Raw genomic sequence first — 19,991 nt, forward strand, 5'->3', positions numbered from 1 at the left:
CTGTTAACCTGAGCCAATCAGGGAGTCCTGGCTGACAGATATAAACAGGAGAGTCGAGGTTTCTGCTCAGTCCAGGAGAATGTTCTGTGCTAGCTGGGTCAGTGTAATGTGCTATATACGTGTAAATAAAGGGTGATTTGGTGATGGGATGCCAACCTTCATGGAGTTATCTCAGGGATAGAGAGAGTATTAGAGAGAGATAATGTGCAAAAAGAGTATATTATGGAAAGCAATGGGATATAAATGAGCCGCAAATTGATAATACCTACTTGTGACAGTTTGATTTGATTTGATTGGTTATTGTCACATACCAAGATACAGGGTAAATTATTGATTTGCATGCTGTCCAGAAAAATCACACCCTACATAAGTACGTCAGGGTAATATTACAGAATGCAGAATGGACTATTACAGCTACAGAGAAGGTGCAGAGAAAGATTAAGTGTAATATACAATTTCATAGAATTGCTTCAGTGTGGAAACTGGCCATTTGGCTCAACAAGTCCACACCAACCCTGCGAAGGGTAGCATATTAGTCTCCATTTACCCCTGACTAATGCATCTAATCTACGCATCCTATGGGCAATTTAGCATGCCCAAATCACCCTAACCTGTACATCATTGGATTGTGGGAGGAAAGCAGAGCAGCTGAGGAAAACCCACACAGACATGGGGGGAATGTGCAGACTCCACACAGACAGTCACTCAAGGCTGGAATTGAACCCAGGTCCCTGGCGCTGTGAGGCTGCAGTGCTAACCACTGAGCCACTGTAATATATGAGAGGTCAGTTCATCAGTCTGATCACAGCAGGGATGAAGCTGTTCTTGAATCTGTTACTAAGGTTAGGTAAATAAAAAAGGGGTTTACTGTACATTTTAAACACAAACATTTCATGCAATCAGATAGAAATAAAACACAATAGACTTGATATGAGTAGTTAGAAAATTACCCCAATGATCAGACACACTGGTCCCAGGAAACTCCAGATGAATCCTATGTTTGTGGAGACCCAGCAGCTGGAAGTTGAGAGAAGAAAGTAAATCATTCAGAACAATGAGTATCAACAAGAGAATAAGACCCAGGAAGTGGGAGCTATTCATGATGCAAAAATAGTTTCACAACCCGCGCACTGATTGGATGATGATATTCCTGGTGGTTGTAGGTAAAACTAGTTCAGAAGATACTCAGTGAAATACCTTTGTAAAATGAATTATGAATGAAATAAGAGCACAAGTCGACTATTTATCACATTGAAGCTGCTCCACCATTCAACAAGATCATGGTTGATCTGATTGTGGCCTCAATTCCACATTCACACCTGACCCACTCCCCCCTCCCTCCCCCCAGCAGTAATCTTTGACTCCCTTGTGAGTCAAGAATCTGTCTCCCTTTGTGTTATAAATATTCAATGACCCTGCCTCCACCACTGTCTGGAGAAGAGAGATCCAAAGACTCACAATTCTCTGAGAGAAAATGTTTCTCCGCATTGCTGTATTCAAGTGGTGACCCCTTTATTTTCAAACTGCTCCCCCCCCCACCCTCTAGTTTTGGTCTCCCACAAGGGAAAACATCTTGTCGGAATGGATCCATTCTGTCAAGTCTCCTCAGGATCTAATATGGCACATTTAGATCACCTCTCGTCCTTTTAAACCCCAAAGGGTACAGTCTCAGCCTTTAGAACTGTTGATTATGAGATTATCACCCAATTGAGGTTTCCATGCCTTGATGTGACTGAACCAAAACTGTCCACAAACAGACCATGGGCCACTAATGGTTGTGATGCATGTTGGCTGCTGTTCCCTTCTCAGGTTTTTTTTCAGAGTGCTGTCTGCTTTTACATGGGTTTCCATCGCTTGGACCTGGTGTATGGTTCTGGTGTATAATGCTCTTGAGATGGCTTAATGCCGACTGGCCAGCCACCCTTTGGGGAGAGTCACATTCTGTATAAAACTGGGTACTTCTCTTCACAGCATTGTACATCTGCCTGTTTGGCCTTTGCCCTGTCACAGGGACATGCACTTCATCCCTTTTTCACTTGCCCCACATCTGCCTCCATCGCTCTTGATTTCCATTCCCTTTTTGTAGACCCAAGACCTATCCATCCCTCAACTGTTACTGTGGTTAACAAGGATCATCAATCTTTTTGACAAAAATGAATTCTACAACTGCAAGTGTTGATGATTTGAAGTGTACTTTCTGAAAGGATTGCAGTAATATAATGAATGGAAAGTTTCAAAAGGAAAACAATGATTGAGATTTTATGGTTCTTGGCTCCAAGAGGGGGGACTAATTGAGCAGCCCTCTGAAAGATGGGGTGAATGATCCCCTTCATTACTCTACAATCCAGTGAAATGCATCCTTTCCTTCCTGTGCACAAAGGTGAAAGGTGACATTGGAAATTAGGATCTCTGCTGTGGACCACAGTTACAGAATCCACTGCTGGCAAGTGTTATTGTCAGAGGGAGGAAGTGTAATTCCTGGAGTGGGGTTGGGATACATGAGTCAAGAGCCTATTCCTGATATTGCTGACAAGGAAACAGAGAGAGAGAGAGAGAGGGAGAGGGAAGGGAGGGAATGGGTAAAGAACAAAATGGATGAGAGGAGAGAGAGAGAAAACATGAGTAAAAATGAGAGGAAGGGAGAGCCAGGGGATAAGTCAAGGGAAGAAAGCTGAAAATGAGAGGAAAAACATAATGAGAGTATCTTCTGGTTCCTATATCGCAGAAATAGTCACACTTTCAAATCAAAATGCTGGAGTTTCATTGAGTGTATTTCTCACAGATTTCCCTTTGGCTGGTGGACTGACAGATTGATCCTTGGTTACTCAGCACATGACCACAGTGCATCAGTGATACATATTCACATATTATTCAGTCACAAATCAGTCCCAAGCTCTTCAGGAATAATATGAGGATTAAACAACATGTATGGCATATTTTATGTCTCAAAGCATGTAACAGTTATTGAAATACTTTTGATGTGTAGTCACTGTTGTAAAGTAGGAAATGTGTCAGACAATTTGCAAACTGCCACTAACAACAATGTAGTAATGTTTGGGATAATTCTTTTTTGAGATGTTTATTGAGATGTAAATACAAATACACTGCCATTCTTTCCTATGGGAGCTTGTATATCGACCTGAGCAGGTAAATGGGTCTTTGGTTTAATGTCTCATCTGAAGAATGGCATCTTTGCAGAGCAGCGATCCCTCAGTGCTGTGTTGAAATGTTGGACTTTTGTGCTCAAAGCCTGGAGTGGGGCTTGAATGCTTGAAGTTAAAGCTAATTTCATTGATAACACGTGTGCAAGAAAGAGAAAGAAGTTTAAATTCTGAAGATGGCTTGAACCGGAAGGTGATAATTCTAGCTATAAGATTTGAAGAAGAGGAGCCATTACTTACTGCCTGGGTGATCCATAGCCATCATGATACACTGCAGCGGAAATGACCACAATTGCCGCAGGAACCCCATAGCCAAGAAGGTACTTGAATTTCTCAACTTTTTCCGAATGAGGAACCCTCAAATTCCTGATGTTTCTGACCATGAGAAAAAGCTGGACTCCCTCCAGGAACATCCAAACAAACGCAGCCAGGAACAGGTAGTGTAGAAATCCTGCTATAATCCCACACATCACCTGTAATAATGAGAAACAGCATGAGAGCTTTTTTTGAAGCAGTGATTCCTCACAATTCCACCTGACACACTCTTGGAGCTAACCCCAAAACCATGTCCCAGCTGATGGTTTGTGCTCATCAGCAGAAGGGTGCCCCAGTTTGAGTGAGCCAGTGGGCATCAGTACCATTACAGAAGTATCCTGATCTTCTATCTCTACAGAATGTATTAAAGAAGGATGGTACAGAAGAAGCCTGGTTCAGAGGAGGAATTCCAGATTTCTGGAACCATCGGGTCTAAAGGTAGCTGAAGGTACAATCACTAATTGTGGGAGAAGGAAGTGAGGATTTCATAAGGGATAGAACTTGATGCACAAGGATCAAATATACAATCAAATGAACATCAAACATATTTGTACACGAGTGTACAATCAAATCCATTCAGTTGCACTGGACAGATATTTACACAAGTACCCATCTGTACCGACATACTCTCACACTCGCACTCAAACCCACACATGCTCACATTCTCTTTCTGTTATACACACACATTTACTCTGTCACACAGACCCTTCTCTCTCAAACATATACATTTTCATACACACTCATAAACATAAATCTCTCCCTCTCACACACAAACACACACACTCTCTCTATGACACAGACACTGTCTCACACACGCACACACTCTCTCTCTCTCTGTGACACAGACACTCTCTGACACACGCACACACACTCTCTATGACACAGACACTCACTCACACACGCACACACACTCTCTCTCTCTGTGACACAATCTCTGACACGCACACACACTCTCTCTCTCTGTGACACAGACAATCTGACACACACACACACACACACACACTCTCTCTCTGTGACACAGACACTCACACACGCACACACTCTCTCTCTGTGACACAGACACTCACACATGCACACACTCTCTCTCTGTGACACAGACACTCACACACACACACACACTCAGACACTCTCACTCTCTCTCCCACACAACCTGTTGCATTGCTGGCTGTGGTGGATTCTCTTACCCGGTTTGTGGTTCTGTTGATGCCGAGAAGGAAAAGCAGCTCCGCCAGGAAGAGACTCACACACAGCTGCATGTGGGTGATGTGGAGAGCATTTCTTACATTGATGCAGAAAGCAAAGGTCACAATGGTGATTCCCAGACACACCAGAGAAATTGGGATCCCAATCAATGTAATTGTCGTCAAAGCAAAGGGATAGTCCTTGGAAAGAAATGTACTTGCATTAAGTTTTTGTCTTTCTGAACATGGTAAAATCCCCTCTGGTAATCTGATAGGGTGAAAGCAGGGGGAGGGTGCTATACCCTTAAAGTGAGACCGAGATTAACAAGACTGTATTGTTTGATTATTCTGTGATTTTGACTGTGGATTGAAATGGGACATGGACTGTTATAAAAACCAAACATTGTGGAAGGGTTTGCTGCCCCTTTAAAAAGTCAGATTCCGGTAACTTTTTCTAAGGAGATGGTGAGGACTGCAGATGCTGGAGATCAGAATCGAGAGTGTGGTACTCGAAAATCACAGCAAGTCAGGCACAGTCCGAGGAGCAGGAGAGTCTACATTTCAGACATAAGCCCTTCGTCAGTACCACACTCTTGACACTCTTTGTATCTGCTGTTGACACAGCTGTTTTTTTAGCAGTGGTTACTACAAATGTGCTGGAGCCAAGGGGTGTAGACAAAAGGAGATTTGGCCAGTTGATTGGGATATGATTGGTGACCAGTCGACAATAACAAAGGCCTTCTGCCTATCATCATTTATGTGATTGACTCTCAAGTCGTTAAAAAGTTTGTGAACATGACTGTTTGATTCGAAGCCAGCAGGCCTCAGGAAAGGAAGGTTCTATCTTTCTCTCTGCAGCAAAATATATCTAAAGTCTAAGAAAGCCGATAGAAATCCCCTTATCAGTTCCTGTGAGCTGTGACTTTCAACCAATAAGGCAGAGATGTTACAAATGTTTAAATGGAGGTTCGGGTTTTTACGAGTAGTTACATGTCAACGGCTCATAATGAATTACCTGAATGTTCATTTGATTCATTTGTAATAAATAGTAATTTTTGTTCAGTAAAGCCCCCTGCTGCATGCTTTGTGTGATCATGGATTGTAAGGGTGGGACAGCTGGGACAGTGTGCATATTTTTATAAAACCTTTAACTTTGTGATGAGTCCAGCAATAGCAGGGCTTGATTTCCTGTGATGTGTTCCAGTGAGGCCGACCAGAGTGATCAAATGGAGCATCTTTTCACAAAAGGGTGTTTGGAAATCTGAAACTCGGTCCCCACAAAGTTCTCAAGGTTGGAAGTCCAATGACATTTTCAAAATTGAGTTTGATCGTTTTATGTCAGGGAAGGATACTATGGGATATGGCATGGAGACAGATAATGGAGTATAGGTACAGACCACTGTCTTATTGAGTGGTGCAATAGGTCTGAAGGGAGCTGAATGTCCTCCTCCTCTTCCCATGTAAGTTGTCACATTCCTGACTGAAGCCTTGTCAATGTGGTAAGTGTGGTCACTTCTTCTGTAACTTCACATCCATCATTTTGATCCTTTGGGGAATATTGGAGGAGAGATGGAAGGATTCACAATCTGATCAGCCTGTTGAACACTTAGGACTGCTCCTTCCATTGCTAACAAGACTGGGTGTTGACTTGATTTGATAGTGTCAGGCCCAGAGGTACTAACCCTGTATTAGGTTTCGGATTAGGGTTTGTGTGGTCATTGATAATGCTGTATGATAGTAAAAAAAGCAGATTTTCCCACTATGCAATGCTTTTACATGAGATGGTTTCACCTTTAGTTCTGTATTGCCTTTAGATAATCTAGATTTGCCTGTGTTTCTAACCCTTAACTGCAAGGTGCACATAATGTCCAACATTTCAAAGAATCTTAATTATACTTTTCATGCTCAACATTTCCCCTTTAATTCACTGTCTGTCTCTCTCTCTGTATCATTGGCATCACCATTGTCACGATATCACGATGGGGTGAAGTATGGAGTCTGCTCCCAAAACAGCATCCAGTACCTTCTGATATTATTACCTTTTATTCTGCACCACCTTCTAGCCACTGAAGCTAATCAGCTTCTTTTTAATTCACGACAAGTCCCAAACCCATTGAAACTTTGAATGCTGTTCCTGTTCCATTGTGTTAAATATACAATGCAGAGCCAGGCCATTCAGCCCAACCTATTTCTGCCAATGTTTATTCTCCACATGGGTCTCCACCCACTTATCTTCATCTGCCCTTTTCAGTGTAATCCTTGATTTCCTTCTCCCTCAAGTGTTGTTTGTCGTCCAGATTTCTCTTAAATGCATTTCCTATGTGCACTTCAGTTTCTTCACAAGTTCCACATTCCAACTGCTTTTTGCATGAGCTATTTTTTCAAACCTGTGTTCGATTTATCAGCGACTACAGGAACCTAGAAACTAACAGCAGGAGTAGGCCATTTGATCCTGCTCTGTCACTCAACGAGATCACAACTGGCCTGTTACCTCATCGCTGTTTTCTGACAGTATGAATTAGAATGAGAATGAGCTTTATTGTCACACGTACTCTAATGTGTACAGGGGAAATTGTGCCAATTGCCGCTTATGGCACCATCTTAGGTACAAACGTCCTCAGGTACAGCTTTTTCAGATGCAGTTCATGGAAAATAGAGAAGTAAAAAAATGTCCAGCATTGCAGATTTCGGAATAAATTATAACATGGAGAATACAAATACAGAGAAACCATCTTCTGAACCAGTCAATGTTGACATCTAGCCTCCCTGAGATTGCATGTCCACACCGAGACCATGCCAAGCTGAGAGACTGCCACCTAGTGCCCAAAAACCACTACGCTGGGGCGCTGGGAGATCACCACACCTGGCCAAGAGACCTCCACCTACCACCAGAACACCCATGTTAGGCTGCTGGAAGATCTTCACGCTGGGCTGAGAGAATACCATGAACCATTGTAAGACCAGCACTCTGGACCGAGAGGACACCACGTACCGCTCAAAGACCACCATACTGAGCCAAGCGGACACCATGTACCACCCAAAGACCACCATGCTGGGCCAAGAGGATATCATGTCCTGCTCAAAGACCACCACACTGTGCCAAGAGGACACCATGTATCACCTGAAGACCACCGTGCTGGGCCAAGAGGACACCATGCACCACCCGAAGACGAGCATGCTGGGCCTAGAGGACACCATGTACTGCCCGAAGACCACCATGCTGGGACTAGGGGACACCATGTAGCACCCAAAGACCACCTCGCTGACCAAGAGGACACCATGTACCACCCAAAGACCACTACGCTGGGCCAAGAGGACACCATGTACCACCTAAAAACCACAGTACTAGGTTAAGAGGACACCATGGACTGACCAAAGACCACTTTGCTGGGCCAAGAGGCCACCATGTACTGCCCAAAGATGACTGTGCTGGGCCACTTTGAGAATGCCACGCTGGGCCAAGAGGACACTACGTATAGCCTGAAGACCACTATGCTGGACTGCTGGGAAATCGCCATGCCATGCCGAAAGATTACCATGCTGGGCCAAAAGGACACCATGCTGAGCTGAGAGGATGCTACTCTCAGCCACCAGGTGGCCACACTGGGCCAAGAGACCATCATCCTAAGAGGCAACCTGGTCGGGTCTGTACTGAAGTCAGGAGTTCCAAGGCTGGGAATTCTGAGGCAGCCAAGTCGATGGCTGTGAGTTAGGAGGCTGGAGGTCTGAGGCTGGGATTTCTGAGGCTGGGATTTCTGAGGCTGGGATTTCTGAGGCTGGGGTTTCTGAGGCTGGGGTTTCTGAGGCTGGGATTTCTGAGACCAGGAGTTTTGAGGCCGGGATTTCTGAGGCCCCAGGATTTCTGAGGACAGGATTTCTGAGGCCGGGAGTTCTGAGGTCAGGAGGTTCGAACATGGGAGGTTCAAGGGCGAGAAGAGAGAAGAGGAGGCTTAAAAAAAGACGAAAAGAGAAAAAAATGAGAAAGGAAAATAATTCAAATGTACGAGCTCTTTGAGAAGCGTCCTACTCTGCTGCTGTCTTGCAGAAAGGACATACTCCTTGATAGTTTGAGATGTTATGTTTATTGTTTATTAAGCATCTCCATTAGGTTCCTGCTCAGCTTCCCTTTCCTGGAATGAAGTCCAACCTGTTTAGATCTTTCCCTTCCAGATGTCCCCTCGGTTTGAATGAGACTTTTCCAACTCTCTCAGTCACTAACCGCCTACGGTAAGTCTTCTTTCCAACAACTACAGATTACGCAATTCACTACCTCCAACTGTCCTCTGGGTTTTCAAATCCTGTCTTATTTTCCATACGCCTTAATTGACTCCTTCAGTTGATACTGCCCGACATGACGTACTTGGCCCCATCACCCAGATGAGACTGCATCCAAAAAATATTAACTGGTTCCTAAGGTGCCAAACACCCAGGTCCTAAGAAGCCAAATTTCCAACCCATTGAGTCCCTTCAACAATACTTCTTGATTGGCTCTGAAATGTCACCATTATTTGAGACTGTCCTGCACAAGAGTGTTGGTGCACCCCCCAGATTTAAATCCTTCACTCTAGGAGCTTGCATTGTAACATAATCTCGTTCACAATCACTGCAACACTCAGGGCCTGTATCCAGTTCATGAATTCTGAACTAACTGTAGAGATCACAGATGGAGAAACAGTTTTACCTGCCATCCAACAGGAGACATCAGCAATGCCAGGGTGGAGAAATGGTTACATCGACACTGGGTGTGTGTTCCACTGGAATCTCCCACACTGCAGCCAAGAGGAGACCAGTAGCTTTTCCCAACTGTGTAATCCCAGTGGACACAGTGGGTTGTCCACTCACTGTTCGCTTGCTGTGGAGAGCAAGGTTTATATTCAATATGAGAGGGATTCAATATCAACTTAAGGTTGTTGTGCATCAGTTATACATGGTATTGGTAAGACCACATCTCAAATCCTGTGTGCTGTTTTGGTCCCCTTTTTAAGGAAGGATGTTAATACATTGGAGATAGTTCAGAGAAGGTTTACTGGATTGATATCTCAAATCAGTGGAATGTCTTATGAAGAGAGGTTGACCTGACTGGGTCTGTTTTCACTGGAGTTTAGAAGAGTGAGGGCTGACTTGATAGAAGTGTACAAAATCCTGAATGGCCTATACAAGATGGATGGAGAAAGGATGTTTCTGTTGTGGTTGAGTTCATGTCAAATAGACACTATGTTGAAATTATGGGTGACCCTTTTAGGACAGAAATAAGGAGAATTGTTTATTGCCTCAGAGGGTTGTGCTAAGTTCAGGCTGTCTGCCTCAGAATGTGCTGAAGGTGATGTCACTGAATATTATGAATGAAGAGGTAGATGGAGTTTGGTTAGGGAGTGGAATGAAAGGTTATTGAGGTGATATGGGAATGTGGAATCAAAACACAAACAGATAATTCATCATCTTCTTAAATGATAGAGCAGGCTGAAGGGGCCAAATGGCCTACATTTGCTTCAAGTTCATATTTTTGTGTGTTTGACTCTCTGCTATTATAAGTTGAATGTTCACTGAATAAATGTGTGTGTGTGTGTGTGTGTGTGTGTGTACGTTTGTCTGTTCATGTGCCTGCCTGGGTCTGTCGATGTGTGTCTCTGTGTTGAATCTTCTGCTGACACTGTCTTCCTTCATGGAGGAGGAATGAAGAATTGAGGGAAGGAATGTCAGGCTGTTCTCACACAAGAGTCAGGATATTGAACGAGGAGGGGAGGAAACTGAAAAAGTGGGCAAATGTTCACTAACTCTGATAAGAATAAAGAAGTCTCTCATTAATTTATATTTCCTGCATCATTAAAAGCTTTTATGTCTCTAAGAAGGTGTGTATATTTTCTTTTTGGGGATGATAAACTAAAATGGAATTTGGAGTGCCGACTCAAAATTATCTGCAATTTAAAAATCAAGTGCTGCAAATGTTTTGAACTGTGTGGTACAAGGTTGCTATCAGAAGCAGCGAGAAGGGAAATTCTTCACTGAATGGCAATGACTGGGTTTCAAGTGAAGGAAGTTCTGCTTGACAAAAGCCCTCCGGTTGGTTGAGCTGCAGTTTGATAAGTAGGAAATCCCAGGGCAGCTGAGAGAGAGAGAGGGACAGACAGACAGTCAGTCAGTTCCAGAAACTGCATGTAGAAATGTTCTATTTATCCTTCTCTTTCTCTTCATCTCTCTGTCTCTCTCTTTCTCTTCATCCCCCAATTGGGAAAAGACAAAAACAAAACAAGAAAGCTGAAAATAAATTTTGAAACAAGAAAAGCCTTTGGTCCAACCAATCTACAATGAAGTCAAATAATGACCATTACTCCACAGGCAGCAGTGTGTTATCCTTGTTAAAATCAAAAGGACTGGGAGAAAATACCTTCCAACCTTGTGGACTAGAATGTGGATGTTCAGAATTTTGTTTCCCCAATCTGTATTCTTTTTCCACCCTTCGTATACGTGTTAAACTCTCTATCCCTGTCTCATTTCCTGATGTTTGAGTCTGTGTTTACGTGTTGGGTTTTCAGGGAGTATAATCTGAGGCACATAGTGGTAGATTGGAAATTCTTTCTTTTCTCTGTTTTTGGCAATGTGAAGTGTGTTGAAATAAGTAGTTATTCTTCTGTTATGAAACTCACCAGCTGTGAAATGCTTTTGTCCGAATATCAGTCAGTCAGGCAAATTGACCATTTTGGTGGTGTCAGTGGGGTTTAATATATTTTGTGAACACACATAGAGCAGTGGGGCTCGATTATTGGTGCACATGTTCCAGTTAAATTGTGACAGGTCTCAGAGCTGACTTTCGGTGGCTCATCTAAAATAATATTATGTCACATAAAAGAAAGATAATCTCTCTCTCTATTGGAAGCAGTGAAACTGTGTCAAGTGGAAGCAGGTCAAACGCCTTTCAGCTGATCTGAAATGGCATGCAGCTCAAAATCAAGTGCTTGTCTATTGACATCCTTCCTCCCAGTTATCACCCAATTTAAAGGATGCAATGTCCCATTTTCTACTCTGAATGGAACTCACAGACTGATGAGTATATCTTTTTTAGCTTTATTTTTGGACATATCTGAACCATGTGTATGTGTATTACATTATTATTTCTTCTTGTATTTGGCAATTAATAAACTCAGTCTTTCACTAAGTCAAGGGAGCCTGGTTAAATTGGCTCCCTTTAGAATATCAATTACATTTGTCTGGGTGAAAGGCACCAACAAGAGAAGGGATTGTTTTCAAATTAACCTTGTAGTGACCAGCAGGGAGGGTGGATGAATACACAATGGCAGCCCTTCTCATTGGTCCTCAGCAAGGACTTGGCATTTCGCAGTTCCCCGCCTGGCTCTGTAATGAATTGGAGAACTTCACCCAGTCATAACACTCGATACAAACCTGAGTGTGCTTGAAGGTGATGTTCACAATTGGGTCAAGTCCATTGTTGTCCCTGTTCGTTATCACGGCTGAGACTACATCTGAGATTAATTGAAACGGCTTCTGTTTCCCACCAGTGGTGCTGTGGAACTCACTTCCATTCAGAATGGAGTCCATGTCCTTGTAGGCGATCAAAGCCACCACTGTTAAATCTAATTATGCAGGGATCATGAAGCATTACAAATGCTGGAGAGAGACATTTAGGGTAAACATTTGCAACAAAATACATGTACATCAGTTGCAGAAACAGAACAATAATAACCAACGTCTTAGAAATGGTCATGACCAAGTGCAGCTGGATTTCGAGATGTTCATACCACATACAGTTAGGATTGGAGAACAGCTAATACTGGTCTTGCAATAAATATAGGAAGGGGCAGCAAGATCCCAGAATGGGGAGCCTTTTTTTCAGCCGATTACTCTTGCAAAAGACAGAGTTCCTTTCCATCTTCCTTTCCAAGGCCGTTTCTTCGATGGGTTTCTCCCTCCACAAACTAACCCGAAATCAACTCCATGTTCTGGTCCCTGTGACTGAGGAATGTTCTCCCCATCAATGTCCATTCCATCAGTCTCACTGATTCACTTGTGCTCCTTAATTTCATGTCTACATAATTGCTGAAGCTGTCCTTGGATTAACTACATCCACATCCTCTATCCCTCTTTAAATCCAGTGCCAGGATTTTCCTGTCAAATCACTTTGTCTCCAGTCAATTCTTGACACTCAGTCCTTTGCCTCTGGGAATCAGGCTTGGGGATCTTCTCTGCACTGAATCTATTCCATGCCATCTCTTGAAATGATGTTCAAACCTTCTGGTGCTGAAGGCTCTGACTGACCAAAACACCTTTCAAACTGACCTCAGCATATCCCCTTTAGCATGTCTCACTTCACTTCAAAGAGAATAAACTAAAACGAGAATGCTGTACAATGCAGTTAGTGCTTGCAAGGGTTAACTGACATCACAAGGTCACTTTTCCTCATCAGAATGGAAAGGACAGATCCTGGGGGATGTGAAGGATGTCTCAGCCTAGTGTTCCAGTCCCAGTTGCTCTGGTGCTAAGATCATGTGATAAATACCAATGTGTCATTACTTGGAAATTGAGGCTGAAATTCTGACAGGACCCCAAACAGGGGAACAATGGCCTCGTGGTATTATCACTGGCCTGTTAATCCAGAGACTCATGTAATGTTCTGGGGACACGGGTTTGAATTCTGCCACGGTAAACAATGAATTTTGAATGGAATAAAAATCTGGAATTAAGAGTCTAATGATGACAATAAATCAATTGCCAATTCAGAGAATCATAGAATCCCTACAGTGTGGAAGCAGGCCATTCAGTTCATTGAGTCCAGACTGACCCTCTGGATAGTATGCCAACCAAACCCAACCCCATGCCTTGTATTTCCCATGGCTAACCACCTAGTCTGCACATCCCCGGGCACTATGGACAATTTAACATGGACAATCCACCTGATCTGTACAACTATGGACCGTGGGAGGAAACCAGAACATTTTGAGGAAATCCATGCAGATACAGAGAGAATGTGCAAACTCCACACGGTAGCTCGAAGCTGGAACCAAACCCAGGTTCCTGCTGCTGTGAGGCAGCAGTGTTAACCACTGAGCCACCGTGCCACCCATCTGGTTCACTACTGTCCTTTAGGGAAGGAAACGACCACCTTTACCTGGTATGGTCTCATAATGTGATTCCAAGTCCACAGCATTGTGGTTAATTCTTCACTGCCCTGTGGACAATTGGGATGGGCAATAAATGCTGCCCAAGCTAGTGATAGCCTCATCTTGTGAATTGATAAAAAAAAGTGTCTCAGATATAATATAATGAACCATGTCTTAAACATTTCCTGTTCTGCAAGTTTAAACATCTCTTCTGCCAAATACTTTGTGTGCATGTCCTTTCATTTTTGGTTTCAGTAAATCTAAACCCTGTAAGAACGATTAGTGAAGGTATCTCAGATGGTTCTGGAGAATGTAATCGTACGCCATTATGACAGAGAACTGAAATGGAAGGAGACATAACCAGTAAAGTTACCAGTTGTATTTCCTCTGCTGTGTGTCTGTCGGTTGATATCCATTACAGTGTCCTTCACTTGTAAACGAATTCTGTCCAGGGCTGACCTGTTTCCTCCCTGAAAAGCCCTTACTTCCATATCTAAATGTGAAAAAAATATCAAACCCTGAAGTGAGTCATATCGGAGTGTAACATATTCACAGTCTAGTTATATTGTTCAGGCTCAACCGTCAGTTTAATTGATGGACACAGCTCTGGGCTGCTTTGGACTAGATTTCGCTCCTGAGGTGGCTAAATAGAGCTTGGAACATTCCTACTCCTTGCACCATGGGAGAAACAGACCTGGATTCCTAGAGTTTTAATTTGGGAGGTCCAGTTCCTCAGCAACAGTTTGGAGGGAGCCATGGAGGTTGCTGAATCCTGTGGTGTGCTGGTTAAAAAGCTCACCTCAGTGGACTGGGACTTCACCCATGGTCAAAACACAATAGCCATGTTGAGATTAATTAAAATATAATCTAAGAATCTACTACAGGCTTCACTCTATGAACAAAAACGATTCTCATTGATGAAATCTCATTCAATACACTGAAATCCCTTCAAACTTAATCTCTCGTAACAACCTTTGTACTCATTGCTCTTCATTCAGAACAACTAATCCTTTAATGATATCTTGATGTGGTCAATCACATTTTGAACATATAGGATCCCAATGCAGTAATAATACTGGAATGATAACCCTCAAGCTTATGTCAGTAAACAGGTACTGAAATGGGAAAAACTGAATTTTTAACCCTGAGACATCGTGGGCTGTTCTTTATTCCCAAAATTTAAAGAACAGTAGATTTAAGTAACTTAATGGGTTGACCATTCCACTGACCATCTCCACCTTTTATGTGCATGCAAATCAACTCTTAAAAATTGTAAGTCATATACTTTGGGAAATATACCTCTTTCTATCAACAAATGTGATCTATTTGAACTCAACACTGACTTCACACTGTCCTGGATGTTTCGATTTTCCCCAGTGTTGGAATTACATCCTGCTTCTCAAGCCTCCCCATCCTTGGTGTGTTCAAAATCAGAAGGGGAAATAGGTCAGGAGGGGACGGCTAATAAGGTAAGGAATTGCACAATGAATGATAGGACCCTGGAAAGTACTGAAGATCAGAAGAACCCTGTTTGTGTATGTCAGTACATCCCTGAAAGTAGCAGGTGTGATTGATCGGTGGTTAAGAAGGCCTTTTTTACAAAGTGATAGAACACAATAATGGGGTGATTATGCTGCAACTATAAAACTTGCTGGTTTTGTAGCAACTGGAGTATTGTGTGCAGTTCTGGTCAACACATTATCAGAATGATATGATTGCAACGAGGAGGTAGGGAGCTGATTTAACCAGAATGTTACCTTAAACCTCGTCTGAGTTATGAGGAGAGATTGGATAGGCTGAAGTTGTTTCCTTTGGAGAAGCAAAGATTGAGGGGTATATGATGTTGAGGGTTTCAGACAGAATGGATGGGAAGGCACTTTTCCCATTGGTAGAGCTGTCAATAACCAGGGAAGAGGTAGAAGGCTAAGAGGAGATTTGAGGAGCAATCTTTTCACTTAGAGGATGTTGGGAGTCTACAACTGACTGCCTGAAGAGTCAGAAATTCTCACAACATTCACATTTTAGATGTTCACTTGTGTTGCTGTAACCTGCAGGACTATGGGCCAAGAACTGGAAAATGAGATAAGTGTCATCAGATCATCATTGAGTGGTGCTGACATAGTGGGCTGAATGGCCTCCTCCTGTGCTGTAAATGTCTATGAATCTAAATCATTTCCACTCATGAAAGGATCATGGATCAGTGGGCAAAAATCGAAAGTAGTAGGCAAAAGCAGTAAAAGAGAAATCCTTTTCTCAGCGAGAGTGTTTAGGGTGTGGAATGCAGTTCCTGAGGTGCATGTGAATCAACTGAAATGTTCACAAGAGAAAAGGAAGAACATGCAGGGGGATGGAAACAGGGTGGGAGAATGGCACCACGTGAATTGATCATTTGGGGAGCTGAGGGAAACCTGATGGACAGACTGGCCTCCTGTTCTGGGACAATTCTGTGGTTGTAAAAATAAAGATGAGTATAAAACTATTGGAATGTGGTAAAAATGCAGCAAATTCACAAAAGATCCTTGATATTTGTATCTTATCTGTTCTTGATGGGACTCTTATCTAACACCAAAATGACAGATGCTGACCTTGTAAAGGAGGTCAATAAATGCCAGATGTACCAACAATTACAACATCTCAGCAAGGAAAATGAAAAATAAAGAATGACTCATGATTGAAATGTTGGCAGGCCATGCCTAAACAGGAGGGTATTTTATTAGATGAGAATATAGTGTATTTATCCAAATCCCAGGATGGGGCACAGAAACATGAGGATACCATTTGGCCTCTTGAACCTTGAATCAATTGACTGTATTTTAATCCCATTGATCTGTCTGAGTTCTGCAACCCTTAATACCTAACATGCACAAATCTATCTATCTCAGAGTGGAAATTTTGAACTGAACTGATCTCAACAGCTCTCGGGGGGAGATTCCATCAAACTTTGTCTGAAGGAGTGTTTGTTAATTTGAATGCTGAATGCCCAGATTCAATGTTATGATTTGTGGGTAAAGAGTTAATGTGAATATGTCAATGAGGTAGTCTCCATCTTCATTGGGAAGTAATGTAAGATCATCTGACAGGGCTAGGTGGAGTCTTCTGCTGTACATGTTTAATATACAGTTTTGTGAAGGCTAGGTCGTGACTCGCAAATCTTCTTGAGCTCTTTGAGAAGGTGACCAAGCAGGTGGATGAAGGTAAAGTGGTTGATGTGGTCTTATGGGGAAAAGCTGAGGGACTTGAGGCGATTTTCGTTTGAGAGAAGAAGGTGAAGAGGTGACTTAATAGAGACATATAAGATGATCTGAGGGTTAGATTGGGTGGACAGTAAAAGCCTTTTGCCTTGGATGGTGATGGCTAGCTCAAGGGGACATAGCTTTAAATTGAGGGGTGATAGACACAGAATAAATGTCAGAAGTAGTTTCTTTACTCAGAGAGTAGTAACGGCGTGGAACGCTCTGCCTGCAACAGTAATGATCTCACCAACTTTATGGGCATTTAAATGGTCATTAGATAAACATTTGGATCATAATGGATATGGGTAGGTTACATCAGCTTCAGATTGGTTACACAGGTTGGTGCAACATCGAGTGCCAAAAGGCCTGTACTGAGCTGCAATGTTCTATGTTCTAATATTTACCATGTTTGAAGAATAGATCATGTTTGGCAACAACCAAGATTCCTGCAATTTTTATCAGCCCCTTACCAGTGGTCACAAGGTGAGAGGGGAAAGGTTTCAGGGAAATATGTGTGGAAAGTTCTTTATGTGGAAGGAGGGTGGTGCCAGTGGAGGTGGTAGAGGCAGGCAGGATCACATCATTTAAGATATATCCTGACAGATACATTAATGGGCAGGGAACAGAGGGATACAGATCCTTGGAAAACAGGCGACAGGTTTAATTGAAGCATCTAGATCTGCGCAAGCCTAGCGGGCCGAAGGGCCTGTTCCTGTGCTGTAATTTTCTTTGTTCTTTGCTCTTTGTTCTTACACAACCAAACAGCAGAAAGATTCATGTTTCCATGCTCTGGACTGTCACATCAAAGGGCATGGCTTCTTTTCCTCCTTCTCTCACAAATAATTTAACCATTTTAAATCATGTTAAGGAAACAAATCTTATGGATGAAAATACATTTGTTTTGCAAGTTTGTGTGTTGAAGTCTCTGGTGAGCCATCAAACAACCAGTGGAGATCCCTGGACTTTGATGCTCAGGTCCTCATTAGTTAACTTCAGACAGCCATGAGATTTTATGAAATTGGGCATCATGGTGGCTCAGTGGTTCTCACTGCTGCCTCACAACACCAGGGACCTGGGTTCAATTACTGCCTCAGGCAACTGTCTGTGTGGAGTTTGCACATTCTCCCCGTGTCTCCGTGGGTTTCCTCTGGGTGCTCCGGTTTCCTCCCACAGTCCAAAGATGTGCAGGTTAGGGTGAATTAGCCATGCTAAATTGCCCGTAGTGTGAGGTGCATTAGTCAGGGGTAAATGTAGTGGAATGGGTCTGGGTGGGTTGTTCTTCAGAGGGTCGGTGTGGACTTGTTGGGCTGAAGGGCTTGTTTCCACACTGTAGGGAATCTAATCTAATCTAATCATAAACCGAAAGGGACTTGAAACATTTTAAATTCAGGATCTACACTTGACAAGTGTATCGGATGATTTCCCAATAATGATGAACTTGTTTAATATCTCAGTACTAGACACTGTGTAAGGTCAGTAATATGAAGATTCTTTGTGTGATGTACATAGCTGATTGAACAAAGTCGATTACACAAAATATCTTTTGCTGAGCTTACTGATATTTTCAGTTGATATTGTTCTGTTTCCCTGAGGTGACAAATTCAGAGCGGCAACAATGGCAACATTTTCCATGGTTTGCAGGAATATGGAGCAGGAATAGAGTCGTTGTTCTTTTTCCATGTTTTCCCACAAGGAATAATTCCTTAAAATATCACTGGAGTTTGAAATGATTTCCTGTAGGAAAAAAACAATTCATTTCCATCCTAGCGAACACAAATAATTTCTCAAGTGCCATTTATTCGAAGATTGTCATTGCTCCTTTTAATGGATCTGCTCATTGACCAAATGGTGACCAGTTGCGGCTCAACAGGTAACGCTTCTGTCTCGGGGTCAAATCCTGCTCCTGCACAACATTTAGACTCGCACTCCCAGAAGGACAAATTGTTGGGCCAAATGGTCTGTTTCTGTGCTGGAACATCATTGTGTAATCCCTCATTGGGGTCTCAACATGTTTCTTCACTGTTACCTGGCCATTGCTTCTCTGTCGTTGACTGACATCCCCTATCAATCATTTTAAAAGCTGTAGAATTCAGAGCTGTAATTGAGGATTCAAATTTTGGATTCTAGCTGTTGTTAGAAGCAACAAATATATGTAGGCTTTGCATTAAGAACAAAATGGCTGCAAGTTATGATTTGACTTCGTGAACCTGTTTCTTTGCTGAATTAGCTAGAATAGAAGATAATGCAAACAATGGAGCTTTCGTAAAATGTATACTGACACATTAATTGCCCATTCGAACTAACCTTGAACTGCTAGCATGAGATGATGATTTACGTAAAACAAGAATCATTTCCCAGGAAATAACATTGGATTAGCGTGCTGTCAATAATGTCACCATATTACAGTTGATGGGTCTTTTCTTGTATTTAAGGCTGTAATGTCTCTTAAAAAAACATATAAAAATGCTTATTGTTCAATTGTAATTGTGCAATTTCGCCACAGAGCACAGAAGCTTTAACGTCTGTGTTGCTGAACAGAATTGCGTCAGGATGCCTTACTTTATGAAACAGATAATCTTGCTTTATACAGACTGCATTCTGTTGACTCGTTTGACCAATCTCGAAGCCGAGGGATCCCGTCTGGAATCCACATCTTCATAATCATTGTACCAATCCATCACAGACAAAACTAAACCAGTATTTTTCACTTAATGGGGAAATTAAATGTCAAGGTAAATGATTCGCAATCAGGTACCTGAGGGATTATCTTAGGAACTAGTGTTAATTTTGTGTAGTCTATGTGCATGACTTGGCTTTTAAAACACTGAGTGCATTGTGGCCAAATTTGTTGATGAATCAAAGACAGGTAGGAAAGCAAATATTGAAGAGGCATGCAAGAGTTTACAAAGGGATGGAAATGGGTGGAGAGAAGGGATATAGAAATTTGGTAGAGGAGCATAATTTTGGAAAATATCAGGTTGTCCATTC

The 19,991-nt window shown here is 42.5% G+C and overlaps 1 protein-coding gene across 1 annotated transcript in view; it reads right to left on the bottom strand.

The window, feature by feature from the left end:
* LOC140468101 (adhesion G protein-coupled receptor E3-like) overlaps positions 1–19,991 on the bottom strand; it is a 28,121-nt gene that overhangs the window by 1,747 nt on the left and 6,383 nt on the right. The window contains exons 6-12 of the mRNA XM_072564280.1: positions 18,560–18,737; positions 14,144–14,263; positions 12,056–12,246; positions 9,339–9,509; positions 4,661–4,858; positions 3,402–3,634; positions 951–1,017 (exon numbers count right to left, since the gene is read on the bottom strand). Coding sequence (XP_072420381.1) covers positions 951–1,017; positions 3,402–3,634; positions 4,661–4,858; positions 9,339–9,509; positions 12,056–12,246; positions 14,144–14,263; positions 18,560–18,737 — 1,158 coding nt within the window. The remainder of the gene's footprint in view (positions 1–950; positions 1,018–3,401; positions 3,635–4,660; positions 4,859–9,338; positions 9,510–12,055; positions 12,247–14,143; positions 14,264–18,559; positions 18,738–19,991) is intronic.

Source organism: Chiloscyllium punctatum, chromosome 46 (genome assembly GCF_047496795.1).
Source record: "Chiloscyllium punctatum isolate Juve2018m chromosome 46, sChiPun1.3, whole genome shotgun sequence".
In the NCBI taxonomy this organism is placed as follows: domain Eukaryota; kingdom Metazoa; phylum Chordata; class Chondrichthyes; order Orectolobiformes; family Hemiscylliidae; genus Chiloscyllium; species Chiloscyllium punctatum.